The sequence below is a fragment of the Gopherus evgoodei genome, chromosome 6 (assembly GCF_007399415.2).
Source record: "Gopherus evgoodei ecotype Sinaloan lineage chromosome 6, rGopEvg1_v1.p, whole genome shotgun sequence".
Lineage (NCBI taxonomy): Eukaryota > Metazoa > Chordata > Testudines > Testudinidae > Gopherus > Gopherus evgoodei.
In genome coordinates this window covers 2,073,223-2,086,696 of record NC_044327.1, presented here as the reverse complement: position 1 = coordinate 2,086,696, position 13,474 = coordinate 2,073,223, and the positions used below count along the sequence as shown (strand labels likewise).

General features: G+C 47.1%; 1 protein-coding gene across 1 annotated transcript in view; it reads right to left on the bottom strand.

Annotated features, from left to right (window-relative positions):
* CORO2A (coronin 2A) overlaps positions 1 to 13,474 on the bottom strand; it is a 118,280-nt gene that overhangs the window by 39,163 nt on the left and 65,643 nt on the right. Inside the window, exon 3 of the mRNA XM_030567777.1 lies at positions 12,488 to 12,604. Within this exon, the coding sequence (XP_030423637.1) occupies positions 12,488 to 12,604 (117 nt within the window). The remainder of the gene's footprint in view (positions 1 to 12,487; positions 12,605 to 13,474) is intronic.

Below are 13,474 nucleotides of genomic sequence, written 5' to 3'. Positions count from 1 at the left end.
ACATGATTGGAATATTGGTGTGGATGGGTACAGCTTGCTCAGGAAGAATAGACAGGGGAAAAAGGGAGGAGGTGTTGCCTTATATATTAAAAATGTACACACTTGGACTGAGGTGGAGATGGACACAGGAGAAGGAAGTGTTGAGAGTCTCTGGGTTAGGCTAAAAGGGGTAAAAAACAAGCGTGATGTCATGCTAGGAGTCTATTACAGGCCACCTAACCAGGTGGAAGAGGTGGATCAGGCTTTTTTAAACAACTAACAAAATCATCCAAAGCCCAAGATTTGGTGGTGATGGGGGACTTCAGCTATCCAGATATATGTTGGGAAAATACACAGCAGGGCACAGACCATCCAATAAGTTCTTGGACTGCATTGCAGATAACTTTTTATTTCAGAAGGTTGAAAAAGCTACTGGGGGGAAGCTGTTCTAGACTTGATTTTAACAAATAGGGAGGAACTCATTGAGAAATTGAAAGTAGAAGGCAGCTTGGGTGTAAGTGATCATGAAATCATAGAGTTCACAATTCTAAGGAAGAGTAGAAGGGAGTACAGCAAAATAGAGACAATGGATTTCAGGAAGGCGGATTTTGGTAAGCTCAGAGAGCTGATAGGTAAGGTCCCATGGGAATCAAGACTGAGAGGAAAAACAACTGAGGAGAGTGGACAGTTTTTCAAAAGGACACTATTAAGGGCCCAAAAGCAAGCTATTCCCTTGGGTAGGAAAGATAGAAAATGTGGCAAAAGACCACCTTGGCTTAACCACGAGATCTTGCATGATCTAAAAAATAAAAAGGAGTCATATAAAAAATGGAAACTAGGACAGATTACAAAGGATGAATATAGGCAAACAACACAGGAATGCAGGGGCAAGATTAGAAAGGCAAAGGCACAAAATGAGCTCAAAGTAGCTATGGGAAAAAAAGGGAAACAAGACGACTTTTTATCAATACATTGGAAGCAAGAGGAAGACCAAGGACAGGGTAGGCCCACTGCTCAGTGAGGAGGGAGAAACAGTAACAGGAAACTTGGAAATGGCCGAGATGCTTAATGACTTTTGTTTTGGTCACTGCTTTCCAGCGGACTATCCCCCATTCTGTAGGGTGCTGCCTACTCCTTTGTGACTGGAAGTATGGGTTTGCATGTGGCTCTCTTAAAACCTAACTATTCAGTAAGTATTTTAGAAGAACTAGCCCATTAGAGAGAGAATCATGAATTACTCAAAGACAATGAATGGAGAAAAGCAGCAAGAGCAATCAAATAAATGTTTGGTTCTGGCTTATTTCCTTGGTCTTAAAAGAGAGTAACAAGGACCTGAGTCTCCTCCCTCACAATAGCCCCATGCTCACCCAGTCAGCATTGAGACTCTGAGAATCAGAAAGCTGAGCGTTCTCACCAGATGTCCCAGGTCACCACTGGAGGGAGTCACCCTTAGAGCACTATTCCAGCCACACGTCTTTGGGAGGGCCTCCCACAATGAGAGTTGGAGGGCAACCCCCCCATCCCCCACTCCACAAGCACAGACAGGTCCTGGTGGTGAAAGGAGAGCAGGGGAACAAAGACGCAAGAGAAGAAGAGAAAAGAGGGAGAGACTTTGAGGGGTGGGAGGCTAAGGGTTCTCATCAAATAGCCCAAAGAATGGCGCAGGTCACCACCAAGGGGATCATTCTCGGAGCACTATTCCAGTCTCACCTCTCTGTGAGGGCCTCCCATAACCCCCCCTCTCCCGTCCCCCCGCTGCACAGCTAGAGCTCCTTGAGGAGAGCAGAGGAAAAGGACAAAGGAAGCAAGAAGTGAAAGGCAGGAGGGACAGAGGAAAAGGGAAAACAAAAAGGAGAAGCCCCAATGTCCCCAGTGATTCTAAGGGACAAGTCCTAGGTGGGAAATAAAAGGCTGCCCCACAAGCTAGTGTTTTCCTTTCCTAAAAATCAGCTGGCACCTGATGGATCAGACTGAAAAGGTTCCAAACCTCTCAGAGGCTCTTACCTTCTATACAGGGACGCCTGTGTTCTAGCAAAATCGATAAAAGAAAAGGAGAAAACTCCAAAGAGGGTCCTCCTGGCGCTCACGTACATGAAAGTGAATTCTTTCTCAGTCCTCAAGGAGAGACCTCGAGAAGGAGACATGCTGAAACAAAGCCACAGGGATCTCCAAGGTTGCCCCTGTCCTGCCTGGATGATGTCAAGATCTCTCTGTGAGATCATCGCCTCCCCACCACCTCTGTCCAATAGGCTGAGGTCCTGCCAAAGGCCCTTGTGATTTCACTGCCACACCCACCCCTCCCCTGCAGTGCTGATGTCCTGCCCCTGTTCAGCAACATTGGATGTCTGAGCTGCTTCCCTTGGATCACCCCAATCAATGGCTCTTCATTGTGGGGATGACACTGACTACACAGTAGAACACGAGATGCTCTTCCCCATGCTATGCTCAGTTGTTCATAAATGAGCAGACTTTATGGATAGAAGAGACAATTAGAGCATGTAATCTGACACCCTGCATATCACATGCTTTCTGTAGAGCATAGTAGCTAGTTTTTGACTAAACACATTCCAGAAAGGCATCTAGTCTTCATTAGAAGACATCAAGAAATGGGGAATTCTCACCACGTCCCTTTCTAGTTTGTTCCTTTGATGATTCATCCTCACTGTTGAATATTTGTGCCCTATTTCTAATATGAATTGGTCTCTTTTGAGTTTCCAGCCACTGGGTCGTGTTCTGCTTTTCGCTGCTAGATAAATGAGCCCTTTAATACCCGATATTTTCTCTCCATGAAGTCACTTCCACACTTCAATGACATCACCTCCTGATCTTTTGGTTATCTAAACGGGCTGAGCTCTTTCAATTGCTCACTAGCAGGCATTTTTCTCCAGCCCTCAAAACCTTTCATTGCTTTTTGCCGCCCCATCTCCAATATTCCAAAATCTTTTTCAAAAGCGGACACCAAAACCGGATGCAGTATTCCATGACCAGTCTTACTGATGGTGTGTCACCTCCCTATGCTACTCACTGCTCTTTTCATACATCCAATGATGGCGTTAGCCCTGTTCACCACGGCATCACGCTGGGTGCTCATGTTGAATGGCTTGTCCAACATGGCCCCTAAATCCTCTTCACAGTTACTGCTTTCCTGGATACACTTCCCCATTCTGTAGGTGTGGCCTGCATGCTTTGCTGCTAGGTACAGGACCTTTCATTTGGTTCTTTTCAAACTCGTTTTCTTTGAATGGGTCCAGCTTATCAAGGGATCCAATTGCACTGAGTCACTGCCCAGTCCGCATCATTAATTTCCACTCTGTTAGTATTTTATCACCCACCAATGTTAGCGGCAGTGATTTTATATTGCATTGCAGTCAGGGCCGCCCAGAGTGGGAGGAAAATGGGGCAATTTGCCCCAGGCCCTGGGCTCTGCAGGGGTCCCTATGAGAATGGCTGAGGCTCCCTCTCCGGCCCTGGTCCAACCCCACCTCTGCTCCTCTCCTGGAGCCTCAGCGCATCCAGGAGCGTCCCTGGATAGCGCTGCAGCATGGCTCCAGCGAGGCCTGAGCTTCTCCCCACACAAAGCTGCATGGTAAGGGGGCCGGGCTGCAAGCTCCAGCAAGGCCTGAACTCCCACCGCTTGGCCTGGACGGTCTGTCAGGACTCAGCAGGGGGGTGGATAGGGGTCAGGGCAACCAGGGGATAGGGAGCAGAGGTGGGGTTCCAGGGTGGTTGGGGGGAGGTCTCTGGGGGACAGTGAGGGGACAAGGAGCAGGATGGGTCGGGGATTCTGAGGGAGGGTGGGCAGTCGGGGGGCAGAAGTGGGTGGGGGTCAGATAGGGGGCAAGGCCAGGCCATTTGGGAGGCACAGCCTTCCCTACCCTAAAGCTCATTCAGCAGTCTGAGGCTTGCAAAAGAGCCAAGCTGTTAGCTTTTCCATTAGGGCTACCACCCCTTTCACTTCTCAAATGCCAAGTTATAGTCTATATTTAATTTCAGTGCCACAGGGAGATTCATGTCAGGGGAGGGTAGCTTCATTTAAAATTAACCACTGGGGGAGGGATCAGATGAGAAGAGCAATATCCTACACCACCTACCTCCTTCCCAACCCTACCAAGGGAGACCCCCCTCCCCTGCATTCCCTGAGGCTTCAGAGGGATCAATTCAGTGGTTCTCAAACTTTTATACTGGTGAGCCCTTTCACACAGCAAACCTCTGAGTGCGAACCCCCCCCCTTATAAATTAAAAATACCTTTTTTATATATTTTATATATTATAAATGCTGAAGGCAAAGCAGGGTTTGAGGTGGAGGCTGACAGCTCGTGACCCCCAGTAATAACCTCATGACCCCTTGAGGGGTCCCGACCCCCAGTTTGAGAACCCCTGGGTTAATTTAATTTTAGCACCCTGTGTCCATTCACATCCATGTGCTATTTTGAGCATTTCAGTTTTCACAACATAGGCTCATCCCAGATTCTGGAACAAGCTCAAATGCCCAGCTCGTGGAGTATGTACATAAGCTGTACTAAAGACAAAGCCACAGTAACCATCTCCAGTTTGTGAGGGACCCCATGGAGCCAGTCTCTAGGAAACAGATAAATGCATGGAGGTTAAGTCCATTAATGGCTATTAGCCAGGATGGGTAAGGAATGGTGTCCCTAGTCTCTGTTTGTCAGAGGGCAGAGATGGACGGCAGGAGAGAGATCACTTGATCATTGCCTGTTAGGTTCACTCCCTCTGGGACACTTGGCATTGGCCATTGTTGGTAGACAGATACTGGGCTGGATGGACCTTTGGTTTGACCCAGTATGGCTGTTCTTATGTTCTAACCTAAATGAACCCAAAGTTATGGAGACAGATATGAGTCAAGGAAGCCAGCAGAGTAACAGAAACCTGGAAAAATCTCTGACTAGATGGGCTCAGGTGTTTGGTCACAAGTTGAGGTGGTTCAAAAGTTTGGATTTTTTTAAAGCAGAATTTTTTTATTGTTTCTTTAAACAATCAAACACAGCAAGCAGCAAATATTTGGCCACACACTTTTGAGTGAGGAGGAAGAAACAGTAACAGGAAACTTGGAAATGGCAAAGATGCTTAATGACTTCGTTTCGGTCTTCACCGAGAAGTCTGAAGAAATGCCTAATATTGTGAATGCTTACGGGAAGAGGGTAGGTTTAGAAGATAAAATAAAAAAAGAACAAGTTAAAAATCACTTAGAAAAGTTAGATGCCTGCAAGTCACCAGGGCCTGATGAAATGCATCCTAGAATACTCAAGGAGCTAATAGAGGAGGTATCAGAGCCTCTAGCTATTATCTTTGGAAAATCATGGAAAACGGGAGAGATTCCAGAAGACTGGAAAAGGGCAAATATAGTGCCCATCTATAAAAAGGGAAATAAAAACAACCCAGGAAACTACAGACCAGTTAGTTTAACTTCTGTGCCAGAGAAGATAATGGAGCAAGTAATTAAGGAAATCATCTGCAAACACTTGGAAGGTGGTAAGGTGATAGGGAATAGCCAGCATGGATTTGTAAAGAACAAATCATGTCAAACCAATCTGATAGCTTTCTTTGATAGGATAACGAGTCTTGTGGATAAGGGAGAAGTGGTGGATGTGGTATATCTACACTTTAGTAAGGCATTTGATATGGTCTTGCATGATATTCTTATCGATAAACTAGGCAAATACAATTTAGATGGGGCTACTATAAGGTGGGTGCATAACTGGCTGGATAACCATACTCAGAGAGTAGTTATTAATGGGTCCCAATCCTGCTGGAAAGGTATATCAAGTGGGGTTCCGCAGAAGTCTGTTTTGGGTATGTTCAGTATCTTCATCAACGACTTAGATCTGGCATAGAAAGTATGCTTATTAAGTTTGCAGATGATACCAAACTGGGAGGGATTGCAACTGCTTTGGAAGACAGGGTCAAAATTCAAAATGATCTGGACAAATTGGAGAAATGGTCTGAGGTAAAGAGGATGAAGTTTAATAAAGACAAATGCAAAGTGCTCCACTTAGGAAGGAACAATCAGTTTCACACATACAAAATGGGAAGAGACTGTCTAGGAAGGAGTATGGCAGAAAGAGATCTAGGGGTCATAGTAGACCACAAGCTAAATATGAGTCAACGGTGTGATGCTGTTGCAAAAAAAGCAAACATGATTCTGGAATGCATTAACAGGTGTGTTGTAAACAAGACACAAGAAGTCATTCTTCCGCTCTACTCTGCGCTGGTTAGGCCTCAACTGGAGTATTGTGTCCAGTTCTGGGCACCGCATTTCAAGAAAGATGTGGAGAAATTGGAGAGGGTCCAGAGAAGAGCAACAAGAATGACTAATGGTCTAGAGAACATGACCTATGAAGGAAGGCTGAAGGAATTGGGTTTGTTTAGTTTGGAAAAGAGAAGACTGAGAGGGGACAGGATAGCAGTTTTCAGGTATCTAAAAGGGTGTCATCAGGAGGAGGGAGAAAACTTGTTCACCTTAGCCTCCAATGATAGAACAAGAAGCAATGGGCTTAAACTGCAGCAAGGGAGGTTTAGGTTGGACATTAGGAAAAAGTTCCTAACTGTCAGGGTAGTTAAACACTGGAATTAATTGCTTAGGGAGGTTGTGGAATCTCCATCTCTGGAGATATTTAAGAGTAGGTTAGATAGATGTCTGTCAGGGATGGTCTAGACAGTATTTGGCCCTGCCATGAGGGTAGGGGACTGGACTTGATGACCTCTTGAGATCCCTTCCAGTCCTAAAATCTATAAAGAACTGATACATAAGTAAACATAATAAGAAAACTTGGTGATTTTCACTGTTCCTTGATGTAACCACTGAGCCTCAACTTCAGTCTTTGACAGCTGCTTGTTAGACCAGTGGTTTTCAAACTGCAGGTCGCGACCTTGTACTGGGTCGTGGTGGCTCTGGTCAGCGCCACCGACTGGGATGTTAAAAGTCCCGTCAACGGTGCTGCCTGGCTAAGGCAGGCTAGTCCCTACCTTCTTCTACCTACCCCAGAAGCGGCCAGCAGCAGGTCAGGTTCCTAGGTGTGGGGGCGCCACAGGGCTCCATTTGCTGCCCCCTCCCCAAGCACTGGCTCCACACTGGGGAGCGGGCAGTGCCTGCGGGTGAGAGCCGCACAGAGCTGCTTGTGCACCGCCTAAAATCTGGACCTGCTGCTGGCCGCTTCTGGGGCGCAGCGCGGTGTCAGAATACATAGGGACTAGCCTGCCTTAGCAACCCTGCTGCACCACTCACCGGGAGCCACCCGAGGTAAGCCCGTGCCCCAACCCTGCAGCTATTCCCTGCCCCATCCCCGAGCCCCCCCAAACCTGGAGCCCCTTCCTGCACCCCAAACCCCTCATCCCTGGCACCACCCCAGAGCCTGCACCTCCAGCCCAGAGTCCTGACCCCCTCCTATACCCCAACCTCCTGCCCCACCCGAGCCCCCCCACCCTGTCATCCTGTCCCCACCCCACAGCCCTCGCACGAAAACCCTCTGCCCCAGCCCTGAGTCCCTCCCACACCCAAAACTCCTCATCCCAAGCTCCATTGGGTCGCAGGGCATCAATAATTTTCTTCAACTGGGTCGCCAGAAAAAAAGTTTGAAAACCATTGTGTTAGACTGTATTGCTTCAAGCAGTATATAACTAGAATATTGGTTTTGATTGGTGAACTGTTGATTGTATATTGATGTGGTTCTGGTTGAATTATAAATTGTTGATTAGTTAAGAATAAGCAAGTGTCCTGATTTAAAAAATTATTCAAGTTGACCTGAAAAGAACTCAGCATTAACTCGGTAAGCTAATGATCCCAGGACTCAATAAAACGGCGTTATGTTAGGTTCCAGTCTAATATTGGCTCTGACATTTATCCAACTGGCAAATCTAGCTTATTAGATTTCAGCTTTAAAGTCTAACTGGCACCTCAGCAAATCTGTAAAATTGGCCCCCTTTCATGACCACAAACTCTTATGGTTCTCCTCTTCACACTCAGCATAGAGGCAGGCCGCACTGACAGAAATTGCCTATTCATTGTAGAGATGATCCAATAACCAATTAATTCCATTTATTTCAGTGGGCATTGAATTTATTCCTGGGGGGATTCTGTGCCATTGCACAGTGCAGAATTTGTGCAGAAATTCATGTTATGTGCACGGAATTTCCATTTCCTCCCACAGAAATAGGCTACAGAGCTGCTGGCTGCCACTATGGAGCTGCAGGACCCACAGAGCCCAACTTGCAAACAGAAGACACTGCTAGGGGAGAGCAGGGGAGGGAGCTGGAGGGTGCCTGGCAGCTGCAGTACTCAGCATGTCGTGAAGGAAGGAGCGGGTGTGCAGGAAACTCTGTACAAGCCTGTGACCCAACATCACACTGCTTTTCCTTCTGGATCCTGGGCTCTGGTGGGGAGCAGGTGTGAGTGTCTGGGCTGGGCGGGGGGGTAGGGATGAGGGTGTCTGGGCTTGAGGGGCTTGTGGCTGGGCTCTGGTAGGGAGGAGACATGAGTGTCTGGGCTGAGGGGGCCCACAGTTGGGCTCTGGGGGGCAGGGGTTTGGGTGTCTGAGCTGGGGAGACCTGCAGTTGGGCTCTGGGGGGAGGGAGTGCGGGTGTCTGGGCTGGGGAGGTGCGGCTGGGCTCTGGTGGGGAATGCGAGTGTCTGGGCTGGGGGACGTCCTGCAGCTGGGCCCTGGGGTGCAGGGGGTTTGGGTGTCTGGGCTGAGGGGGGCACAGCTAGGCTCTGGTGGGTAGGGGTGCAGGTGTCTGGGCTGAGGGGGCCTGCAGTTGGGCTCTGGGGAAGAGGGTGTGGGTGTCTGGCCCCCCTGCTGGGCTCTGGTGGGGAGGGGGCAGAGAAATAGGAACTGGGTTGTCATAGGGGTTTCCCTAACACTCTACTCCTGGGAGATTTTTTTGTGTCTGTATTGTTACACACAGAGTTGCTGATCAGTATTTTGAAATAAATACAAAATAATTGAAACTGGCGTGATTATACAGTGTTATTTTGGCAAATAAAATATGCAGAATTTTAAAATGTTGTGTGCATAATTTTTAATATTTTGGCACAGAATTCCCCCAGGAATATGAATTGGAGCTATATGCATTTGAATTGGCCTCCCAGACAGCTTTTAGAAAAAACATGAAATAGAAGATCTGGCGTAAGCTGAAATGTCTGAGGAGGCATTTAATATTCCCTTGTTATCCATTCAGGCTCAGATCCGGCTTTTGGCTTTAGTACGAAGCTGCCATCCGTGGCAGTGGAAGCTGAGCACTTGGAATGTTGGCAGGGAGAGACCCATCGACACGTGGACTGGGTAGTGCGGCATAGGAAGGAAAACACTATGGAATCCTGAACTTCAATGTGAGAGAGAGAGAGACCATTCAAATGCATTTCTAATTACTTCACACCTCTTTGTAATGTGGCAGAGCTGGATATCTGAACATTGTCACTGCTGAAACTCTCAGTAGAAAACAACCAGGCACAAACACACCACAACCAAGGGCATTGCCCCAAGCACTGTATCTCAACGGAACACCTTACACCTCCATGTTAATCTTAATAAAATTATTGCGTGGTATCCAATGCAAAGTTTGCCATGTTGGGTGTCTTCAGAAGGCTCATGATGCACTGAACATTGTTATAGTGATGTTATAGTAATTGTTGTTACAGTACTGTTACAGGTTATAATTTCATGTATATCATTATGAGGCTGAAATGTATCCTCATGGCTTAAAATAAACCCAGGCAAAAACTCTCCAAGAGCAGAGAGGCAGTTCACACCTCATCAGGGCAGGTATGGGACAAACCCAGCCCAGCCTCACAGGAACAAAGGATGCTGGCCTAGGCAGCAACAAAAGGATCTGTTAGACTCTTGAGTGAAACACAACCCTTCTTTTGGGTAATGCTCACCTGACTCTTTGGGGCGGGAGGGGGCAAAGCCAAGAGGGTGGAAAGAACATGATAAAAGGGAGAGACGTTTGCCATGCTCGTGCTCTGGCTCTCTCTCTTCCACCTCCATCTACAGACATCACCACACCAAGCGACTGAAGAGCTGACCAAAGGGGAGAGTCTGGCTGAAGAGCAGCAGCCAGCCTGTGGTGAGAAGAATCTTAAGTTTGTAAGGGCACTGAAAGGGTTAAGATCAGCTTAGAATGCGTTTTCCTTTTATTTTATTTGACAAAATCCAACTTGTTACGCTTTGACTTATAATCACTTAAAATCTCTTTATAGTTAATAAATCTGTTTGTTCGTTCTACCTGAAGCAGTGTGTTTGGTTTGAAGCATGTCAGAGACTCCCCTTGGGATAACAGGCCTGGTACATATCAATTTCTTTGTTAAATTGACAAACTCATATAAGCTTGTAGCGTCCAGTGGGCATAACTGGACACTGCAGGACGGAGGTTCCTAGGGTTGTGTCTGGGACCGGAGATACTGGCTGGTGTCATTCGGTTGCACAATCGTAGGAGCAGCTTCCATGCCAGAGGTTGTGCATGACCAGCTCAGGAATGGGGTGCTCACAGCAGAGCAGGGTCAGGCTGGCTCCCAGAGTCAAGGATTGAAGTGACCTAGCAGATCACTGGTCCAGATAACATCAGAGGGGAACATCACAACCTGCAACATTGGCTCTGTGTTTCGGGGGTGGTATCTGGCAGGACAAATGAGGTTCATGGGTCTTTCTTTCATACCTCTCTTCTCCCCAGTCCTTCAGTCAATTTCAGCTAGACTGAGAAAAAATATTTTCATTTCCACAGACCTGTAGTGCATGCAGTAATGCAGCTCTTATGTCTTGGTTGTGTGTGTAAAACACATAGAATCATAGAAATGTTGGGCTGATGAGACCTCGAGACATCATCTAATCCCACCCTCTGTGCTGCGGCAGGACCTAGTAAAGCTAGACCATCCCTGTCCAAATTGTTTTTAAATGCTTCCAACGATGGGGACTCCATCACCTCCATTGGACGTTTGTTCCAAAGCTTAACTGCCCTTAGAATTACCAAGTTTTTCCTAATAGCTAACCTAAAGCTCCATTTGCTGCAGATTAAGCCTCTTACTTCTTGTCCTGTCTCCAGTGGACATGGAGAACAATTATCACAGTCTTCTTTATAACAGCCCTTAACATGCTGGAAGATTATCAGGTCCCAACTCAGTCTTCTTTTCTCAAGACTACATATACGTTTTTCAACCTTTCCTCGTCTGCCAGAGTTTTAAAAACATTTTATCATTTTCGTTGCTCTCCTCTTGCTGGGGCAGAGCAGGACAGTTACTTCTGCATCGCTGAGAGCTCTGCCCATGCGCAGAGGCGGGGGCACGAGTGTGTCAAGGCATCTGCTGCCTGTTGCATCCCCACGCGCCATCTTGTGGAAACTTTACTTTTGTTCCTTCCTGTTTTGTTTTTCCTCCTAAAATAAGTCATTTGTATTGAAAGTGCAGGATTGTTCACTGGATATGGAAAACCTTAATGAGTGTGTTATGTTAACTGCTCAAAGAAACTCAACACATCAATTTGGAAACATGGACCAAATTAATTTCTGAAAGGGGTTTAGTTTAAGAAGCACAGGAATTGCCCAGGTAAATCCGGCCCAAGGCCCACCTAACCTAGTATCCTGTCTCAGTCAGTCCCAGATACTTCAGAGAGAAGTGCCACCACCCCACATCACCACCAGCATCCCCACCATGAAGGAGTCCTCCTAATCCCTAATGGTTAGAGTGTGGTTTAATCCCTGAAGCAGCAGGTTTAATATCTCTTCCAAAATATGCGTTAGCATTAACTCTTGTAACTTTGACTATTCTTGTTCTTCATATAAGCATCCAGTCCCTTTTGAATCTTGCTAAATTCTTGGCCTCAACATCTTCCTGACAGTGTGTTCCATAGGCTAATCACGTGTTGTGTGAAAAAGTACTGCCTTTTATTGAATTTGCCAAACCCCCTTTTAATTTCGTTGAATGTCCCTAGTAGTACCTTACTCCTCAAGTGGTTCCATTTGTTTCAGTGAGGCTCCTCGTGGAATACTGTGCAAATCAATGGGAATAAGCAGAGGACAGACTCTAGCCTTGTGTGTTTGCTTGGGCCAGATTCTGACCTCCCTTCTACTTGTATTAATCCAAAGTGATTCCATAGAGTAGCCGAGAGAAGGAACAATCCTCAAGAGTTGACCACACCACAAATGCATCTACAGCAGAGCATCCTTCTGCCACAGATTTTGCAATGTGCGCGGCCACATCTGTGTGGAAACACAGGGTTCTGAGCTCTGCACAGACATGGAGCTGATTTCCCCCCTCACTTGGTTGCAAATGTAAATGTTCAATGTCTTGCAATTGGATCATTAGTGCTTGCTCAGGTGAAACCCCCACTGAACCCTACGGGCTTGAGTGTAATGAGGAGTGACTTTGTGGAAGAACACCACTTGTTAGCCCTGTTCAGTTAGAGGAGACCCTCTCACGGAGGCTCTTGCATGGTACTTTATATTTCTATCCCAACCAAGAGCATTAGTGAATTAGAGACATAGAGCGAGCCGGGAAACTTACAGTGGCATCTTCAGAACAGGAAGCAATTACAAAGTCATCAAAGGGGCTCCACTTGATGTCCAAGACATTTCCTCTGTGCCCGCACACCCTGGGGTAGTGAGGATCAAGCTTGCCTGTCTGAAAAGAACAGCAAGTCTCTGTTAGCTCAGAAAGGCTACATTTGGCCACAGAACAGCAGGAGGTCTCCATGCAGGCTGTCCCCACAAGACCTGAGCTAAGCTCTTTGGCACCTCACATAGCAAGATCCACAGTGCTCAGTTTACTGGAAATGGGTCCATGCTCACCCTTAAGGCCATGTCCTCCTTAGCTCAGGCCAGGCCTACAATACATACTTACTTAAGTAGAACTACTTCGCTCAGCGATGTGAAAATCCATACCGAAGTGATGTAGTTATACCAACCTTAACCCCCCCATGTAGACAGCGCTGTGTTGACGGGAAAGCTTTTCCTGACGACATAGCTACCGCCTCTCACGGCGGTGGAGTTATTAAACTGATGGTAGAACTTAGAGCATCTTCACCAGAAGAATTACAGCGGCACAGCTGCATCAGTACAGACCTGCTGTTCGTCTTTGCCTTGCCACACTCCCCCTGAGCACCTTCAGGAGAAAAGCCTTGTGATGACTGAGCCCTGCCAAGGAATAGGGCACCATCCTGAAGCCACTGACCACGCCCCAAATGGTAAGAATGAGTAAGGAGCAGCTCGATTCCTAGCTCTCATCACAAGGGGGCTGTAATTGACTGGAATGCGTTTGACTGCAGACAAAGGGCATCAGGAAGACTCTACAGCTCAGTGCCAACCCTTGCTAATGGAAAACAGGAAAGTGAGTCAGTAGAGAATAGAAGAACGGCCCTCCTGGGTCAGATCACTGGTCCATCTAGCCCAGTATCTTATCTTCCTACAGTGGCCAGTGCCAGAATCTTGAGAGCATGACTGAACGCACTCCTGTATGCACACCAGACACACCCCTGTAAAAAGCTTTGTATAA